The following is an 18,987-nucleotide window of genomic DNA, read 5'->3' on the forward strand; positions in this document are numbered from 1 at the left end:
GGGCAGAGGAAGAGGAAACAACAACTCCAGATCCTCTGCCAATACCAAACAGTGACGCCTTGTCGCTGCCCCCCGACCATCTGACACCTGTCGGGGGTAGACTACAACAGTTCCTGTCTGTATGGAAATCCATCACCACAGACCGGTGGGTACGAGATATTGTACAGTACGGGTATTGTGTAGAGCTTACAGCCACTCCACCTGACATTCCACCAAGACACCGTCCTATGTCCGCAGAGCACTTACACTTATTGCAGCAAGAGGTCGTCAGTATGCTGCAAAAAGGAGCCATAGAGCTCGTGCCTCTAGCGGAGCGAGGATCAGGGGTGTACTCTCTGTACTTCTTGATTCCAAAAAAGGACGGGTCTCTCAGGCCCATACTCGACCTACGGCCTCTGAACCAATACATTCTGTCAGAGCACTTTCACATGCTCACCTTACAGCAAGTTCTACCGCTTTTAAGCCAGGGAGATTTCCTCGCAACACTGGATCTCAAAGATGCATACTTCCACATTCCCATGCACCCTTCCCACAGAAAGTATCTCAGGTTCACCATTCAGGATCAACACTACCAGTTCAAAGTCCTCCCCTTCGGAGTGACGACGGCACCCAGAGTATTCACCAAGTGTCTGGCGACAGTGGCGGCACACCTAAGGAGACAGCACATACATGTCTACCCTTATCTGGACGACTGGCTTATTCAGGCAAAGTCGGCCCAGCTGTGTGCCAGCCACGTGTCCCACACCATTCACCTCCTTCACGATCTGGGATTCTCACTGAATTACCCCAAGTCACGTCTTCAACCCGCCCGCGTACGGCAGTACCTGGGCGCAACAATAGACACTCTGGCAGCCAAAGCTCAGCCAAATTCAGTGCGGATACACAGCATGCAATTGCTGATACAAAAATTCAGACCTCAACACTCGCTTCAGGCAAAAGTGTTCATGCAGTTGATAGGCATGATGGCCTCCAGCATCTTCATAGTCCCGCATGCGAGACTACATATGCAATCGCTTCAGGAGTGCTTGGCACGTCAGTGGAACCAGGCTCAAGGGCAGTTAAAAGACCTAGTGTTGGTGAGCGGTCGGGCATACAACTCTCTGCATTGGTGGAATCCACAAAACCTTTGCACGGGCCGACCGTTCCAAGAGCCTGTACCACAGGTAATACTGACAACGGACGCATCTCTCCAGGGATGGGGAGCTCATGTACTTCATTACACAGTGCAGGGACTATGGACGACACAGCAGAAAAAGATGCACATCAACCTTCTAGAGCTGATGGCAATCTTCATGGCACTAAAAGCCTTCAAAGTACATCTGTGCAACAAAGTCGTGTTGATCCGAACGGACAACATGACTGCCGTGTACTACATACAGAAGCAGGGAGGAACACACTCTCCACAGTTGTCTCACCTGGCTCAGAGCATGTGGAAGTGGGCCATTCAGAGGAACATGTTCCTCATGGCGGAACACCTCCCAGGCAAGGACAACCAAATGGCGGACCTGCTCAGCAGGCACAGCCACCAAATGCACGAGTGGGAGATACATCCATCAGTACTCCGCCCGTACTTCCATCAGTGGGGTCATCCAGAGATAGACCTATTCGCCACAAGGGAAAACGCAAAATGCCGAAGCTTCGCCGCCAGGTTCCCACATCCGCAGTCGCAGGGCAATGCGATATGGATGAACTGGTCAGGCAAGTTTGCGTACGCTTTTCCCCCAGCGCCATTGATTCCGCTAGTGGCACGCAAACTGAGGCAACACTCGATGATACTCATCCTGGTTGCTCCAACGTGGGCACGCCAACCATGGTACACCATGCTCGTGGAACTTTCCGTGGTGCCTCATCAAAGGCTGCACCAAACACCCAGACTTTTGACGCAGAGCCATGGCGAAATTCAGCACCCAGATCCGCAACAGCTCAACCTGGCGATCTGGCTCCTGGGGTCCTAGAATTTGGATACCTCAACTTGCCTCCAGACTGCATGAATATCATAAAGGAGGCAAGAAGACCCACGACTAGAGCATGTTATGCGGCGAAATGGAAAAGGTTTGTCATATACTGCAACAATAATAACATTAACCCACTAGATGCATCTATTCAGAACATTATTTGTTATCTGTTGCATTTATGCAGACGTAATCTGGCTTACAGTTCCATCCGCATACATCTATCCGCAGTAGCGGCCTACCTGCAAAACAGGCAGCACCTATCCCTATTCAGGGTACCTGCAATTAAAGCCTTTCTTGAGGGACTCAAGAGAGTAATCCCTCCAAGACTTCCACCTTCACCAGTCTGGAACCTCAACCTGGTTCTCACAAGACTCATGGGGCCACCCTTTGAACCTCTACATTCATGTGAGATTCAATTTTTAACCTGGAAAGTGGCTTTCCTAGTAGCCATTACCTCATTCAGAAGAGTTAGTAAACTCCAGGCGCTAACCATTCAAGAGCCATTCATACAGGTTCACTCAAACAGAGTTGTTTTACGTACAAACCCCACTTTTATGCCTAAGGTGATTTCGCAGTTCCACATGAACCAAACCATAGAACTGCCGGTTTTCTACCCAAATCCAGAAAATGTTGCAGAAAGATGCCTACACACATTAGATGTGAAAAGGGCCCTCATGTATTATATAGACAGAACTAAAGATTTCAGAAAAACGATACAACTGTTCGTCGCCTTCGCTCCACAGCATAAAGGCAATCCCATTTCAAAATCAGGAATAGCCAGATGGATCGTTAAGTGTATACAAATTTGCTACGAAAAAGCTAAACGCACTTTAACGGTTCCTCCACGTGCACACTCCACACGCAAGTTAGGAGCATCCATGGCTTTCCTAGGGAACATTCCACTAGAGGAGATATGTAGAGCAGCCACATGGTCCTTTATTCATACATTTACGAAACACTACTGCGTAGATGTACACTCTAGACAGCAGGCAGCTGTAGGACAGGCTGTTCAAACCCTTTTTCAGACTGCTGCAGCTGGCACAGGCGGCCGCCGCTAATGGAGGGACTGCTATGTATTCTATGCAATAGATATGAATTCAGCAGCCCACATGCCTCGAACCGAATATGCTACTTACCAGTATGCATCTGTTCTTGGCATGTAGGGCTGCTGACATTCATATCGCCCACCCTCCTCCCCGGCGCCTGTTGCAGCTGTAGCATTCAGAATTTCTATTTAGCATGGACATCACTCACTGTATTACACTCCATCTCTGCCACAATGGCAAAAAACAATCTGAGGATGGAGAGGATGCCCATGCGCACTGTAGTCCAGGGGAGGAGCCACCTATCCCGTGATACTTCGAAGACTTCTCCAGGACAACAATGTGCAATCATCCGGACCCAACACTAGGCGGCGATCTAATGCAATAGATATGAATGTCAGCAGCCCTACATGCCAAGAACAGATGCATACTGGTAAGTAGCATATTCGTTACCTACTGCATCTTCAAAGATGCAACCTAGCATACTCTTCAATAAGACTACACCTCGCTGCTATAGCACCATACCTTCAAAACAGGCAACACCTTTCACGGTTTAGAGTACCAGCAATCAAGGCTTTTATGGAGGGTCTTAAAAGGGTGATTCCTCCAAGGCACCCACCTTCCCCAGTCTGGAACCTAAATATAGTACTTTCCAGACTTATGGGACCTCCTTTCGAACCTCTACACTCATGCGAATTGCAATTTCTAACATGGAAGGTGGCATTCTTGATTGCCATTACCTCACTCAGGCGAGTTAGCGAGCTACAAGCACTAACAATTCAAGAACCCTTCATGCAAATACATGCTAACAGGGTAGTGCTTAGAACTAACCCTAAGTTTATGCCAAAGGTCATATCCACTTTCCATATTAATCAATCAATAGAACTGCCAGTGTTCTTCTAAAATCCACAGTCAGTAGCTGAAAGAGCCCTACACACACTGGATGTAAAGAGAGCTCTGCTTTATTATGTGGACAGAACGAAATCATTTCGAAAAACAAAGCAATTATTTGTTGCTTTTTCACCACAACATAAAGGGAATCCCATATCAAAGTCAGGAATAGCCAGATGGATAGTTAAATGCATTCAAATATGTTATCAAAAGGCTAAACGCACTTTAACTGTACCCCCAACAGCACACTCTACGTGAAAAATGGGGGCATCCATGGCTTTCCTAGGAAATATTCCTCTTGAAGACATATGTAGAGCAGCCACATGGACTACCATACACACTTTCACTAAACAGTTATGTGTAGACGTGCAAGCAAAACAGCAAGCTGCTGTAGGCCAGGCTGTCCTCAAAACTCTTTTTCAAACTGCTGCAGCTGGCACAGGTAACCACCGCTAGAGGAGATACTGCTAAACAGTCTAAGCACAGATATGAATTCAGCAGCCCACATGCCTCGAACGGAATATGCTCCTTACCAGTATGCGTCTGTTCTTGGCATGTAGGGCTGCTGACATTCATATCGCCCACCCTCCCCCCGGTGCCTGTTGCAGCTGCAGCATTATCTTTTGCATGGCCATCTCTTATTTTACTATCTCCATCTCTGCCACAATGGCGAAAAACAATCTGAGCATGGAGAGGATGCGCACTGTAGTCCAGGGGAGGAGTCACCTATCTCGTGATACTTCGAAGACTCTTCCAGGACAACAAGGTGCAATCATCCGGACTCAACACTAGGCGGCGATCTATGCACAGATATGAATGTCAGCAGCCCTACATGCCAAGAACAGATGCATACTGGTAAGTAGCATATTCATTTCATTATTAGCACAGTTCCTCCTCTGTGTCCAGGGGGACAAAAGCTCTTCAGGATGAGATATTTCCAGACTTGCGTGAGTTCATGGTTCTGATAACAAACTGAAGGATCCTGGAGCGCATTATAAAACGGTTCACTCTATAAGCTTCTCATCTCCTGCTGCTATTTAGCAGATGCCTATAATGCCCCTTTCCTCTGCCCCTTCTATGAGAACGCCTGACCCTGGATAGATCTTTTCTGTGACTATAAACCGTGGGCCTGTTGGGTCTGGAGGTGATGCTAATGTTATAGAGCAGGTGTTACAGGTAAGAAACTTGTCTTTGCTGCCCTACCTTTCGCAAATCTATTTCTTGAGCCGGTGGTCATGTAGCCAGAGGGTTATGGCTTGGTCCAGTTTACGAATTGGAGGCAGAAGATAAAAGTGACTTGAGGAGCGCAGACAAAGATTGTTTTGTATATGTAATGGACTAATTGTTACTGCTATAGGTAGAAGAACGGTCGAGGATGAATAAGCAAAACTCGCCCCTTGCCAAAAACAAGGTGGCTTCCAACAAGTCGGACCCTTCGTTGCAGTCCCGCGCGGAGTCGATCTCTCTGAATTCAGTCCCGGACTCCCAGACGCCCCCCATGCAGCGCCCTGTGGAACCTCAGGAAGGGCAGCACAAGGTAAGCAGGCTTCATGTGCCCGGTGGCTCCGGGACTCTCTTGCCTCCACCTGGAGCTGCCTTCTCTTTAAGGAAAGTGTGAGCCAGGTCCACAGCTTGGCGATCCACGGCACTGTGAATGGCCGCACGGTTCTTCCCTCTGTCTGTCTGCCTGTGTCTGTGCCTTCTCCCACCAGTGTCCTGTGCTGACTCGTTGCATGTCATCTCCATGTGCCCTTGCTGCTTCGCTTCTTTTATGTTCATTTTTTGTTATTTTCTTTACCATTTGTGGATGCCTCATACACCTGAAAGATACCTCTCTCACTAGTGAGTGCAGAGCAGCGTCTCCACGGTAATGATCACAGTGGAGGAAAGCACACAGAATAATTAGGGCTTCAACTCTGAACAGTTTTCTTGAATTTTTTCTTTACATTTTTTAAGTAGACCTGAATATGTATGTGTATTGAGCTTCAGACTCCCATGCTCCTTTCAGTATTGGCCCAACATTTAGCTCTGATGTTAATGCAGATACTCTATTTGTTGTAAGCAGAACCGGCCTCTTAATATCCTCCAATTGCAAGCATTACCACTGTCCACAGCTCTACATGAGAGTCTAACGGGGATGACTTACATTCTGTGGCTCCAGTGCACTATGGTTTTGAGGGGTCCTTACTGTCTCACAGGCGTTTGATGTGTTTGGACTGATTCTGACCTTGCTGGGGTAGCGGATGCTTCGCGCTTGGTGACTATTGAAGTGTTTGTACTGAAAGACTTGTCTGAGTGAGTCCTACGCTGGACTGGTTAGCTCGAGTGGAACAGTTCTTTGTCTCAGACATGGCTTGTCATCTTGTTGTTTTTTGTTCTTATGCATGGTTTTCATTCTTATTTCTTTGCTCCTAGCGCTTCTCTGAGCACGGACGTGAGTCTTTGTTTTAGTAAATAATCCTTCTTGCTTCATGGTGATGTCTTTTTCGATAAGTCTTTATGAACTTTAGCGTATTATAGAGCTTATGATAAGTGTTGATGTTAGCACCAGTAGTGGGGATTTTATGAGACCCTCCTTCACCAATAATAGGCTACCTCGCTCAGCGACACTCGTAGTGTAGACGCCAAGCAGTGTATTCTGATTCCTCCCCTACAAGTGGCTCTAAAGCTGATCCGCGCAGTATATCAGCAAGCGCAGCCTTTGACATCGAGCACATGACCATCTAAATAATACTTGTTTTCCCATAGTCTGTTCAGAATGGTCTAATGCTGCATCTTACTGATTGGATCACGTAACAATTACCCTAATGAATTATCTACAAATACATGTGTATCCTTGGCCAAACGTCTACACGTGAAGCAGCACATGAACTAAGGGTCTTGTTGATAATCACTAGTCAGGTGCTCCTGTGATGGTGATGTTGAAAGGCATGTTTAAGAGCAGCTTCGACTTTCATCACATTCAAAGACCCCCTTCCTCTTTCTGTTGGCGCATCTCACCCGCTGGCTTGTTGAGCCTCATCACTGGGAAGTCCATGCATTGCGCATCTGTTGCACATGGTCATTGCTATGCATTGTTCACATTTAGCATTGTTACCTGTGCATAGCAGCAGCAGTTGTGTTACCACTACCATCTGATTATAGTTGTACAAAAGCCACTCTCTTATCCCAAAGTAGAGCTCTGGCTGCAGTGCTATCTTCAGGTTTCTGTATGTGTTGTCGCTCTTTCACTTCAGACTCCGTCAGTTTGTGTTCTTGTGATGGATGCATTGGGTTGACAGTTACTTTCGGCTGCGTTTTCTGCCACATGAGTTTGTGAACATTAAAGCAGAGTAATCAAGACCCTCATGTCCCAATACATAGTTGCTCACTGGACCAATATTGTTATACACCTTCTCTCAGTCTTGGCTTCTCAGTAAACAGCATTTTGGGTTCTGGAACTTGAGATTCCATTGCATCCCTTTTGAAATCACTGTTTATAAAACAGGACAGACTGAGAGCGATGCTCATGATTTGAGGTCTTTAGGCACTACGCCCGCCTCCCTTGATAGCTCCAGTTCAACGGGACTTAGTAGAGGTTTAGCCTTGAAAAAGAAGTATAGCTAGAAGTGAACGCTTGTTCTGTGTGTTTTCTTCACACTTGATAACATTACTGACCATAGTTGTGAATTCTAGTACCTCCGATCCATGCAAATATTTCACTCATCACACTTCCCTACCTTGCATTTGTTGAACAAATCATAAGTGTATCTTCGAGGCATGTGTGCTGTAGATATACATGCTTTACATACTCCTGCCATCTAGTGTTGGGTCCCGATGTTTGCAAGTTGTTTTTCTTCGAAGAAGTTTTTCCCAGTCACGAGGTAAGGTGATTCTTTCTTTCCGTGATAGTGCGCATGGGCATCAACTCCATTGTTAGATTATTGTATTACCACCATCTGGTTCGAACATGTGTTGCTGCGCTCCGGTTCGAACAGTCCTTCGGGTTCCCCTCAGTGCACAATCCTCTGTACCCTCAACAGTATTGTTATCTTATGCGTTTCACTCTCTCCCAATATCCATTCGACCGGGAAAGTCTCTCTCCTTCGGTCGGAAACATCGTGGGTGACCTTCGGGCCTAGCCGCGTCCGTCCAGCCTTCTGCCGATGGAGCGGACTCCATTTCATTTCTGTCCTCGGTGCCACTATAAGTACCTTTGCACCAGTCTGCAACTTGTGCCTCTCACTGGAGCACAAGGAAGAAGATTGCGAGTCCTGTCGGTCGTTCTGATCGGAAAAGACTCTTCAAGATAGTCAGGCTAGACGACGAGAATTGCAGCGCCAAAGCACTCAACATACTCCGGATATCTTTGGAGATTAATCCGAACACAAGCGACAGCTGCGGAAGAAGAGGAGGCCTTCTCGGTCTCCGAATTGGATTCCGACCTAGAGATCGAATTGAATCCGAAGAAATTCCAGCGGGACAGGTGGTCGGGAGTACTAAACCCCCAGTACCCCATAGACTATCTCCCACTAAACATAAAGATTCAGCACCACCTCTGCCTTCGACCCTTTGTCGGCACTGAGACGATGTTTCCAACATCCCACACTCAGGCCTGGCTCTGAAACAAATGGTCAAGCCTTTGGGATTGAGTCGAGTCTGATAGTCTTCGGGTCTGAAACATTCCGCTCCGAAACACAAGTCCTGTTCGGAGCTAAAACCTTTGCTTCGAAGGATAAAAAGGACAAGTCCGGTTCGGCACGAGACCTTCGACGACAAAATCAAAAGAACATCTTCCAGATCCCCCGGAACTGATGTTAGATGTCATGAAGGACGGATTCGACCTGAAACAGAAAAAGCTATACATTAATTCAGATATTGAACCCATTTTAGCTAAAACTCCTTCCAAAAGGAAAGTCGGTTTAGAGGACCCTAGATATAAGATTGCTCTTAAGAAGAAGGACATTGCTACAAATCCTATCCATCTTACTTTGCCATCCTCTCCAACTCCACCATCTTCACCATTACCACAACTGCCAGTCTCAAATCCGCTGCACATAACTCCACAGGGGTCTCCTAATACACAGCCTGATTTAGGAGATGAACACTGTATTCCCTTGCCAACAGATCCATTGGAGGATTATAATATTGATCCACCCATGGGTAATGATCCAGATCTATATCAGGCAAAACCATCACCTCTAAATGAAAATGACTTTATCTAGAGCTGTTTCCAGGGCAGCAGCGTATCATGGGGTTACACTCCACAAAGAGGCTTTGGATGCCAACTTTTTATTGGAGACAGCAGCGTCTTCACATAGAACTAGTCAGAGTCTCCCTATGTTGAAAGGTGTGATGAGACATGCAGATGAGACTTTTAAGGGCCCTGTTCGTGGCCGTATGTTAACACCCAGGGTTGATAAGAAATACAAACCATCAACCTCTCATCATGTTTATATTAAAGGACCGCTCCCTTTAAACTCACTGGTAGTTTCTAACGCTCGTATAAGAGCAAACTCACAGACCTGTGGGGATGCGCCTCCCCCGCATAACGAGTCTAAATTAATTGATGCCGCTGGTAAAAGAGTGGCTGCTCAAGCCACTATCCACTCGCTCATTTCCAACACGCAAGGCCTACGGGCTAGGTACGACCGGGCACACTGGGATGAGATGGAAAGCTTACTTCAATACCTCCCAGAAGATCAGAAGAAAAAGGCACAAGGGCTAGTCCAAGAAGGAAAACTTATATCTAATTCTTCTATTAGATGTCCTCTAGATGCTGCGGACACTGCAGCGAAAGATGTTAACACTAGCATTCTCTTACGTCAACGTGCCTGGATTAAGATTTCAGGTTTTAAACCAAAAGTCCAGCAGTCTACTTTAAATACCCCCTTTGACAAGCAACATCTTTCTAGACCTCAAGTTGATGAGTCCTTAAAAAAGATGAAAAAAACACACGTACGAGGAGAAATCCATGGGAGCGTTTCTGTTTCCATCAAACAGAGAATCCTTTTGCCACACATTTTATAGAGGAAGGTCCAAAAGTACATATTGGATTTAAGTTTGTTAAATCTGTACATACTGTCAGAACACTTCCACAAGTGCTTTCACTTCCACAGCAAGGCGATTTTATGTCCACACTAGACTTAAGACGCATACTTTCACATTCCGGTTCACCCAGCACATCGCAAATATCTCAGATTTGTGAAAGCAGGAAAACACTATCAGTTCAAAGTACTCCCGTTCGGAGTAACCACTGCTCCCAGAGTGTTAACAAAATGTCTTGCAGTAGTGGCGGCACACCTCCGAAGACATACCTAGACGACTGGCTCATCAAAGCCAGCACACTACAAAGGTGTGTACAACACACTCAGACTACATTAAACCTACTCCACCAATTGGGTATCATGGTCAATGCACAGAAGTCTCATCTTCAGCTTTCACTAATGCAGTCCTGTCTGGGAGCGACTCTAAACACCTGCACAGCTCTCGCCTCTCCCAATGCAGCCAGAATTTGAAATAGTCAAACTCTGCTACTACAGTTCCGACCAATCAATACTTAGCAGTCAGGACTTTCATGCAACTGCTAGGGATGATGGCATCATGCATTGCAATAGTGCCTCATGCAACGTTACACATCTGTCCTCTACAAGAATGCTTAGCACGTTGATAGAATCAATCACAAGGTCAATTACAAGATCTAGTGTTGGTAAACAGCTGTACTCATCGCGCTCTGCAGTGGTGGAATCCACAAAACTTACCAAAAAGGCATTGCTTCTTCGACCCTAATCCACAACACGTACTAACAGCAGACGCATCTCTCACAGGTCGGGGTGCCCGTCTTCACAATTTGACAATTCAAGGTCTATTGGGCAGCAAGCACAAAACTCTTCACAGCAACTATCTAGAGCTTCTAGCTTTGTATCTAGCAGTCAAAGCTTTTCAGTCTCGCCTTCTAGGAAATGTTGTCCTAGTCCGCACGGACAATATGACAGCAATGTACTACACAAAAATAGGGTGGGGGGGACATTCTCTTCTACTGTCACGCCACTCTCAGACCATTTCGCATTCGGCAATTCATCACAAAGTCCATCTTTTGGCAGAGCACCTCCCAGGAGTGTACAATCAGATTGCCGGCCTCAGCAGAAGTCGGCAACAAATACATGAGTGGGAACTTCATCCCCAAGTTCTCCCTCCATACTTTCAACAATGCGGATTCCCATAAATAGATCTGTTTGCCGCAGAATACAACTCAAAATGCCCAAACTTCGCCCCCAGGTTCCCACACCCTCTATCCAAAGGCAATGCCCTGTATATGAATTGGTCAGGGATATTTGTCTACGCTTTCCGCCTCTCCCCCTCCTTCCATTTCTGGTTCGGAAGCTCAGGCAAACATCCCTCACATTGATTCTAGTGGCCCCCACATGGTCTCGTCAGCTGTGGTTCACGACACTCTTGGAACTGTCAGTAGTTCCACATCAAAAGCAGCATCTCAGTTCCTGCCTTCTCATGCAGAACCATATAGAAGTCGGACACCCACACCCAAAGGAGCACAATCTAGCAATTTGGCCCCTGAAGTCATAGAGTTTTGCTATCTTAACTTGCCACCAGAATGTATGACTATTCTTAAGGAAGAAAGAAAACCTACCACCAGAGCATGTTATGCAGCAAAATGGAAAATATTTGTTATATATCGTACTAACAACGATAATAACCCACTAGATAACCCTCTACTCGAAATATCATTTATTTCCTTCTACATTTACATCGTGTTGGTCTAGCCTACATTTCCCTTCGATCGCATCTTGTGGCAGTAGCTGCATATTTGCAAAACATGCAACATCTATCTTTGTTCAAAGTTCCAGTAATTAAAGCCTTTATGGAGCGCCTTAAATGAGTAATACCACACAGGGTACCTCCTGCGCCAGTTCGGAATCAGAACATTGTGCTTACAATGCTCATGGGTCCACCCTTTGAGCCATTACCCAACTCTCTGCTACAGTTTTTCATGGGAAGTTGCCTTTCTCATTGCAATCACTTCATTGAGGAGAGTTGGTGAGCTACAAGCATTAACCTTAGAAGAACCTTTCTTTCAGCTTCATAAAGACAGAGTAGTCCTTCGCACCAACCCAAAATTCCTTCCCAAAGTGGTTTCTGCTTTTCATATCAACCAATCAATTGAGTTGCCTGTGTTCTTTCCTCAATCTCATTCCGTAGCAGAGAGAGCTCTTCATACTCTTGATGTCTGAATAGCGTTATTGTATTAAATTAAAAGAACAAAAGATTTTTGAAAAAGAAAACAACTGTTTGTTGCATTTGCTGCACATCACAAAGGCAATCTGATCTCTAAATCTGGTATTTCAAGATGGATTGTTAAATGCATTCCGACCTGCTATGCTAAAGCTAAAAGAACTTTATACATACCCCCTAGAGCACATTCCACTCGTAAAATAGGAGCATCAACGTGGCCCACACCTCACACATTTACCAAATACTTCTGTGTGGATGTGTTAGTGAGGCAACAAGCCAATGTAGGGCAAGCAGTGCTAAAGACACTTTTTCAAACAACTGCAACACCTACCTGTTAGCCACCGCTTTGGGAGAATACTGCTTTCTAGTCTATGCAAAGCATGTGTATCTACAGCACACCTGCCTCAAACCGATTATGTTACTTACCCAGTAAGCATCTGTTCTTGGTATGTAGAGCTGTAGATTCACATGTGCCATCCCACCTCCCTGGGCACCTGTAGTTTTTGCAGTTCTCATTATTTGCATTACACACTCATGGACATCTCTGTACTACACTCACTCCATTCTCACCCTCTTGCGGGAAAACAATGATGCCCATACAAACTGTCACCGAAAGGAGGAGTCACCTACCTCCTGACTGGAAAGACTTCTTCGAAGAAAAACAACTTGCAAACATCCGGACCCAACACTAGATGCAGAAGTATACAAAGCATGTGAATCTACAGCTCTGCATGCCAAGAACAGATGCTTACTGGATAAGTAACATCATCCTTTATTTGTTTTCCTTTCTCCTTGAACGGTTGCAAGTCCCATTCTTTGTGGCGCTGCGACACACCCGCTGGTGCACCCTTACACAGCAGCACAAATAATGGCAATTGTGACCTTGGAGTCCCATCATCTCCTCCTGCTACATGGTTTTTGGTAAAACAAACCAAATTTTAAGAAAATGGGGGGACTAAAAGAATTTGGACTTTAAGTTGGGGGAAAGATGATTTTAAATATGTGCTGTATTATTAATTGTGAAAATTCATCGACTATTGCATACACATTTCCACAGAGCCATGTAGCCCATCGTGTCCCGTTAAAACCATATGCGGTGCCCGTGCCAAGGTCGCAGTCAATGCAGGATCAGCCAGCTAAGAGCGGGATTTCATTCTCAGTGAATGAATCCGTCCCGTTGCCACGAGGGGAATCGATCCAGCAGAATTCAGAGCCCAAGACTGAAAACCTGGCTCCGCCCACCCGTACGGGGACCAGAGAGGAAAGAGGACCCTGGGTCAGGATGGAGGCAGAGGTCCCACCGAAGGTAACCTAACAGAGGGCGGTGCTGGTAGCGGGCTGGGAATCTGAGGTGGTGGTGGTGTGGCTTCTCAAACTTCTAGAATCAGCTTGCACTGCCTGCGTTCTCAAGCAGCCTCCTTCGAAGTTGGGTGCATCGCAATCAGGTGTTGGGCAACACAACTCAAATCTGTTCTCCTTCAATGACGAGTCACAAACAAGAGGCATTACTGGTGCACTCTTGCACTGTAGTCTACAAGTTGTAATTATTTGTTATTGTTACTGGATTTCAATGCCACCTGAGTTGAGACCTGGCTTTGGAATATTCTGATATCAGTCCCAGTGCCATGGGTGAGCCGAAAGACACTGCACAGCACCAATGTCAACCAGCACTGACCTGAGCTGCTGTGCTGGAGTGGTTGAGCTCTCTCCTTTCACTTGTCTCGGATCTGCTGGCAGAATATCGGGAATGGTACGTTTTCCCTAAAGTCATTTTCCTGCTATTTCTTTTTCATTTTTGACTCTAATCCCTGGACATGCGTAGCTTATTGTTTGGGGTTGTTCTGCAGTTCTCCGTCCTAAATACTGAGAGTTGCTGCCTTAGTTTTAAGTAAGCACAATCTATATCAAGAGCTTCTTTCAGACGCCCACATACTTCATCTTACAAATTCCACTAAGCAGACTGTATCCCAGAAATGTATTTGTAAGTTAAAGTTGTCCTCAGCACTTCGTGCGACCAATAGAAAACAGCAATCCAAATCTTACTTACAGTGGAGACTCTGACCTAGCACAGCATTGGGAGTTTCTTGGCTCCACCTACCCCCCCCCCCCCCGAGTCACCCGAGTCATTTGGACATTCAACAACCTGGAGATGGTTTCTGACTCTGCTCTATCTCGGTGTCTTAGTCCAAAGAAATGATGCATTTTTACTTAGATCTTTGATGGCCCAGACAGTGAATTGTTGCTTTGTTGTACTGTGTGGCAAAGATAAGCTCAACATCCTTCAGTTCCCTTCTTGTGCCGCAGAGGATCTTGAAAGTGTGCTCTTTAAAGAGTCTAGCTTCCAACCGAGGCCTAGAGAGATGCCCCTTGTGCCCCATTTTAAGTGATTCACAATAGGAATGATTCCATCACAATAGGAATGGTTTAGGAGTTTTATAAAGTGCTCACGTCTCCTTCTGGATTACTCTCAATACTGACGGAAACGTCTTCCCACAGATAACTCATCTTATGAATATCCTTCGGTGCAAAACGATATTTTGAAGCTTTTTCTCCTGTGACTGCTCTACAGCATCCGCAGGCGGTACTATTCGGCCTCAGACGCTCCTCCGCCCGCACTTAATGTGACAACATTGAAGCATGTAAAGCTCCAACTGGCACAGTGGTGTCACTTTCTTTATTCCACGCTACACCGACACAGGGCCAGACCTGTGCTTCTGCTTTTCTATAGTGACTAGGTCGGATGTCTCCTCCTGTTAATGTTGTATTTGAACCCAGTCGTAGCTGCCGTTAGAAGTCCTTGATGTATCCATATGACATGACCCTTTGGCCTGCCACTCCTGTGCCTTAGTGCATCCAAAAGCCATAAGGGAAAGGGAGGCCGAGCTATTTTTGTGAGGCCCGCTAAGATGTGCCAAAATATTTGTCTTCTGCAGCTTGGGATCTTTCATAGATTCACATCCTTGAATCATTCTCTAGCATCGAAGTGGGAGTCCCACGGAGAGCCTAAAATAGCAACATGGGGCATAACTCACCTGAAAGCAGCGTCACTTTAGTACCACAATCACCTCTTTAGAAAAGACCTGAAGTCCAGCCAGAGAGGCGAGAGTTCTCTGAATTCCTACCCTCCCAAAGGGCATCTCACCTCAGATTTCTGTTTTTTGTTTTGTATAAAGGGAGTCCCAGATCTTCGCTCGATCTTCAGTTAGATAAGCCATTCTTTCACTTCAAAAACTTTGTTAAACTCTTCTTTGGATTTTGGATGTGGAGGTGTATAGGTGAGTAGGGAATTGTGTGTGTGTGTTATTAAAAAAAGAGGTAGTGGTGGAAGCATATATTATACATACATACTTTTTAGCATGGAATCTTGAAAGAGACTCCTCTGAAAGCCCCTGAGGCGTGTGGCAAGATGAGGGTCTACACTGATGATCCTCCTGCTTTTACCAAGAGCATAAACCAAAAGCTTGTAAGATATACATAAAATGGTTCTTCCAAAACCCTCAGTGATCATGAAGAGAGGAGTGGTGAGGTGTTTTCAGAAATTAGGTCTTGAGTCTGTACAAAGTGCTCCTTTGTGCAAAAGAGGAAAATCTAGAAAGCTGTTTGTAGACTTCTAAAGCACAAAAAGAGACATTGTTGACAAATAAACAAGCCTCCCCTCTTATGTGCAAAAGGCAAACATTTTCAAAAACCACTTTAGTAAATTGCATAGGCCTGCCTTTACTTCACCTGATATAGGCAGGGGAAACCCAATAAACCCTTGTAGGCTTGGGCACTAGATATTTAAAGTCAAAGTATGCTACAAGGGACTTGTTTTAAGAAAACAATACATCTTAGTTATGAGTCGTACACATGTAACACACTCCAGTGTATCCACAGATATCACACTTTGTAATTAGCTGGAATAAATCAAAAGAAGGAAAAGAGAACACACGGAGGTAGTGAGTTATATTCAAAAAAAAGTTTTTAGTATTTCGTGATGAAGCAACAAATGAACATCTGGGGAGACGAATACAAAGAAATGAATTCAAGCAAGAGCTATGAACAGAGGTATAAATGACAATAACTCTTCAGTTCACAACTAAAACATCAACTCCTAGTGATTATAACAGACAACCAAAAATAATCAATAGACAATGGTCATATGTTGGTGGCAACGCAACGTTTCTGGAGATGATGAAGGTGTCGACGTTTCGGTCTAATATGCAGTCGTCATGAAGACCATCATCAGGACAGAATATTTCATTGCTCAAAAAACTCCCTGAAATTTCCACTCTGTCCCTCACCACCCCTTGTTGTAAATATTTTTGTCCACCCTAAGCGTGGAAGGGTATACTCAGACATGAGTCCCTTGCTCATTGCACCATCAGGATTCAAGCAAGCCGGGCCGAAGACGGCTGAAATGCCAGAAACCGGTCCCCGGAAGCTTGTTTCCTTCCCAGTGTAAGAATTGGCTTTTGTAGTTTGGTTTGCCCTGTTCCCATCATGCACTGGGACAGGAACAGACTAATTTGCATACAGCCAGGTTCTGAAACTGGGATGGTGCAGTGAGCTAAAAAACGGTGTTGGATCTAGCCCTGATCTCTTGACTGGGTGAGAGTATTCTGCTTAATTCAGAGACTCTGTCCCTCACCACCCCTTGTTGTAAATAAATTTGTTGATGAAAACACTGGCGGCAGACATAGCTTCCTATGATCACTTCATCAACAAAAACTCTGTCGAAGACCGCTCCACTGACGAGCATAAACGACCGTCCCATTGCTGCAGCCTCTTAGACATCTAGAGCAGGATTTCCAATAGCAATATCACCAAAACACCCTTTCCCAGACAAAGTACTATCCCAGCCTCCTGCTAAAGGGCAGAAGAGTCTAATCCAGATCTTCCTTCTGGCACTGTCTACAGTCCAGGACAACGCAAAGTTAAATGCCAGGATGCTGAAAAAGAGTTTATTAGCATCCTTGTAATCTTGACTCAACAATGTCATCGTATTACCTATGATCACGGAAAGATGAATGGGCAGGAAACCGTGCCCATTACGGCCCTCACTATAATCCTTATGAGGAAGAGGATTAATAATCTCTGAACCACCAATGATTTGCAAGTGCCCGCTGATCCTTAAAATCTCAAACACATGATGGCAGATTATTATGCTTGTCAGCTTGCTAAATCTCTCCCCCCTACACCATCCCTTGAATACTCCTCAAAATATTCCTCCTCCACCAGAGATGCCGCAGCAGAGGCGGTACCAGCAGCACCTCTGTATGAGCGTCTGTTTATTCATCACACTTGCCACCAGTTTAACTCCAGGACGGTGCATCCGATGATGATCATCAAGAGGCAAACACCTTTGAGGAGAAGGTGCTCCTGTTCAGGATACTCTGAAAGAAACCGTATAAAGCAAAGTTCTAGTGACAGAACTGCCTCCACTGGTGGACTCACCAATGGGTGGCATTACTGCCCTTCTTATGCCTATAGTAAGGACTTCCAGAAGACCGGTGCATGCTCTGACACATCTTCATGGATTTCAAATGTCAGAAATACCTGAGATTCAAGGTCTCCAGTTGCTATTATCAATTCAAAGTGTTTTCTTTTTTCCTCGTGTCGGCTCTGAGGATATTGAAATGTAAAGCACAAGTTGCAGCGCTTCTTCAGCACTTACTTCATCGGATATTTTAATAGCTTAATAACTGATTATTCAAGGATGTTTCTCTGGAAGCCACAAACTAATCAAAAATAGCTTGTCTAACTATTCTACACATTGGGCCTTCCTCTCAACTCAGTGAGTCTGTGTCTGGATCAACCCCGCACCATCGAGCAGCAGGTGTGGTCCTGAACAGCTTAGAGCTGTGAAATCTTACTTTCTTAAGGAAATCTAGCAAGCCTTTTAACGAATCAGATTCAGAAATAACCAAATATCAGAGATCATTTACTAAAACGACTACTGGGCAGTATGTCGCTGCCTTGGTTCCCTCTGCCAGTTGGGAATGTGCACGAGCACAAATATAAAGCTTTTTTGTCAACCAAATCCACGTCACATTGGTGACGAGGAATGATCGTCCGTGGTGGATGTCTGATAAAAACACAGGAGTGGTTCTTCCATTCTTACAACTCCTGTTAGTTTTGTAAGAACCATGGATGCATCAATGGAGGGATGGGGAGCACGTCTCCAGGAGCTGACAGCAAGAGTGCTGTGGCCCAGCCAAGAGGCAGGCCTTCGCATCAGTGTCTTGGAACTATGAACCATCAGAAAAGGTCTCCAAGCTTTCCTGCCCACAGTTCGTCACTTATCAGTCTTGATATAGACAGCACAACCTTCAAGTTTTACATCCACAAGTAGGGAAGTACAAGATCAAAGGTACTGTAGGCTCAGCATCTTTGGCATTGGGCTGTGTGTCACCAGATCTCGATACGAGCAAAACAGCTGACCTGCTCAGACGCACAACAAAAGACTGGGAGCTCAATGACCACTTGAGAAGGAATGTGTTCTGATAGAGACTTCTAACTGGCGATTCCTCACCTGAGAATATTCTCCAGGCGTCAAAGTAGATCTGGAGAATCTTGTGTAGTACCTCTTCTCGTCGGTAGGAGGCGGCGTTCGGCTCCACACTGAAGTGACATTGCATGCCGACATCAGTTGCTTTCTTTCCCAGCCAACAGTGTGGATCCATAGAGCTACCCATGTCATTTTTTGACCAAATTGTTTTCAACTATTTGTCTACATTTTGGAGTTTTACTACCAGAGTGCTAGGACATGTCCACTGCAAAATCTTCAGAGTTTGAGCCTTGCAGGGACTGCCACAGATGTCTGAATCCGATTCCCATTTGCTTTGTCTCTGAGGTCTGAGGTTAGGTCACGAGTTGAAGTCAATACA

General features: G+C 45.5%; 1 protein-coding gene across 3 annotated transcripts in view; it reads left to right on the plus strand.

The window, feature by feature from the left end:
• MINK1 (misshapen like kinase 1) overlaps positions 1 to 18,987 on the plus strand; it is a 631,604-nt gene that overhangs the window by 438,762 nt on the left and 173,855 nt on the right. For 2 of the 3 annotated variants that reach the window (XM_078670619.1, XM_078670620.1), the window contains exons 15-16: positions 5,247 to 5,426; positions 13,176 to 13,424. In XM_078670619.1, coding sequence (XP_078526745.1) covers positions 5,247 to 5,426; positions 13,176 to 13,424 — 429 coding nt within the window. The remainder of the gene's footprint in view (positions 1 to 5,246; positions 5,427 to 13,175; positions 13,425 to 18,987) is intronic. The other variant, XM_078670621.1, reaches the window with a different exon arrangement.

Source organism: Lissotriton helveticus, chromosome 12 (assembly GCF_964261635.1).
Source record: "Lissotriton helveticus chromosome 12, aLisHel1.1, whole genome shotgun sequence".
Taxonomy (NCBI): domain Eukaryota; kingdom Metazoa; phylum Chordata; class Amphibia; order Caudata; family Salamandridae; genus Lissotriton; species Lissotriton helveticus.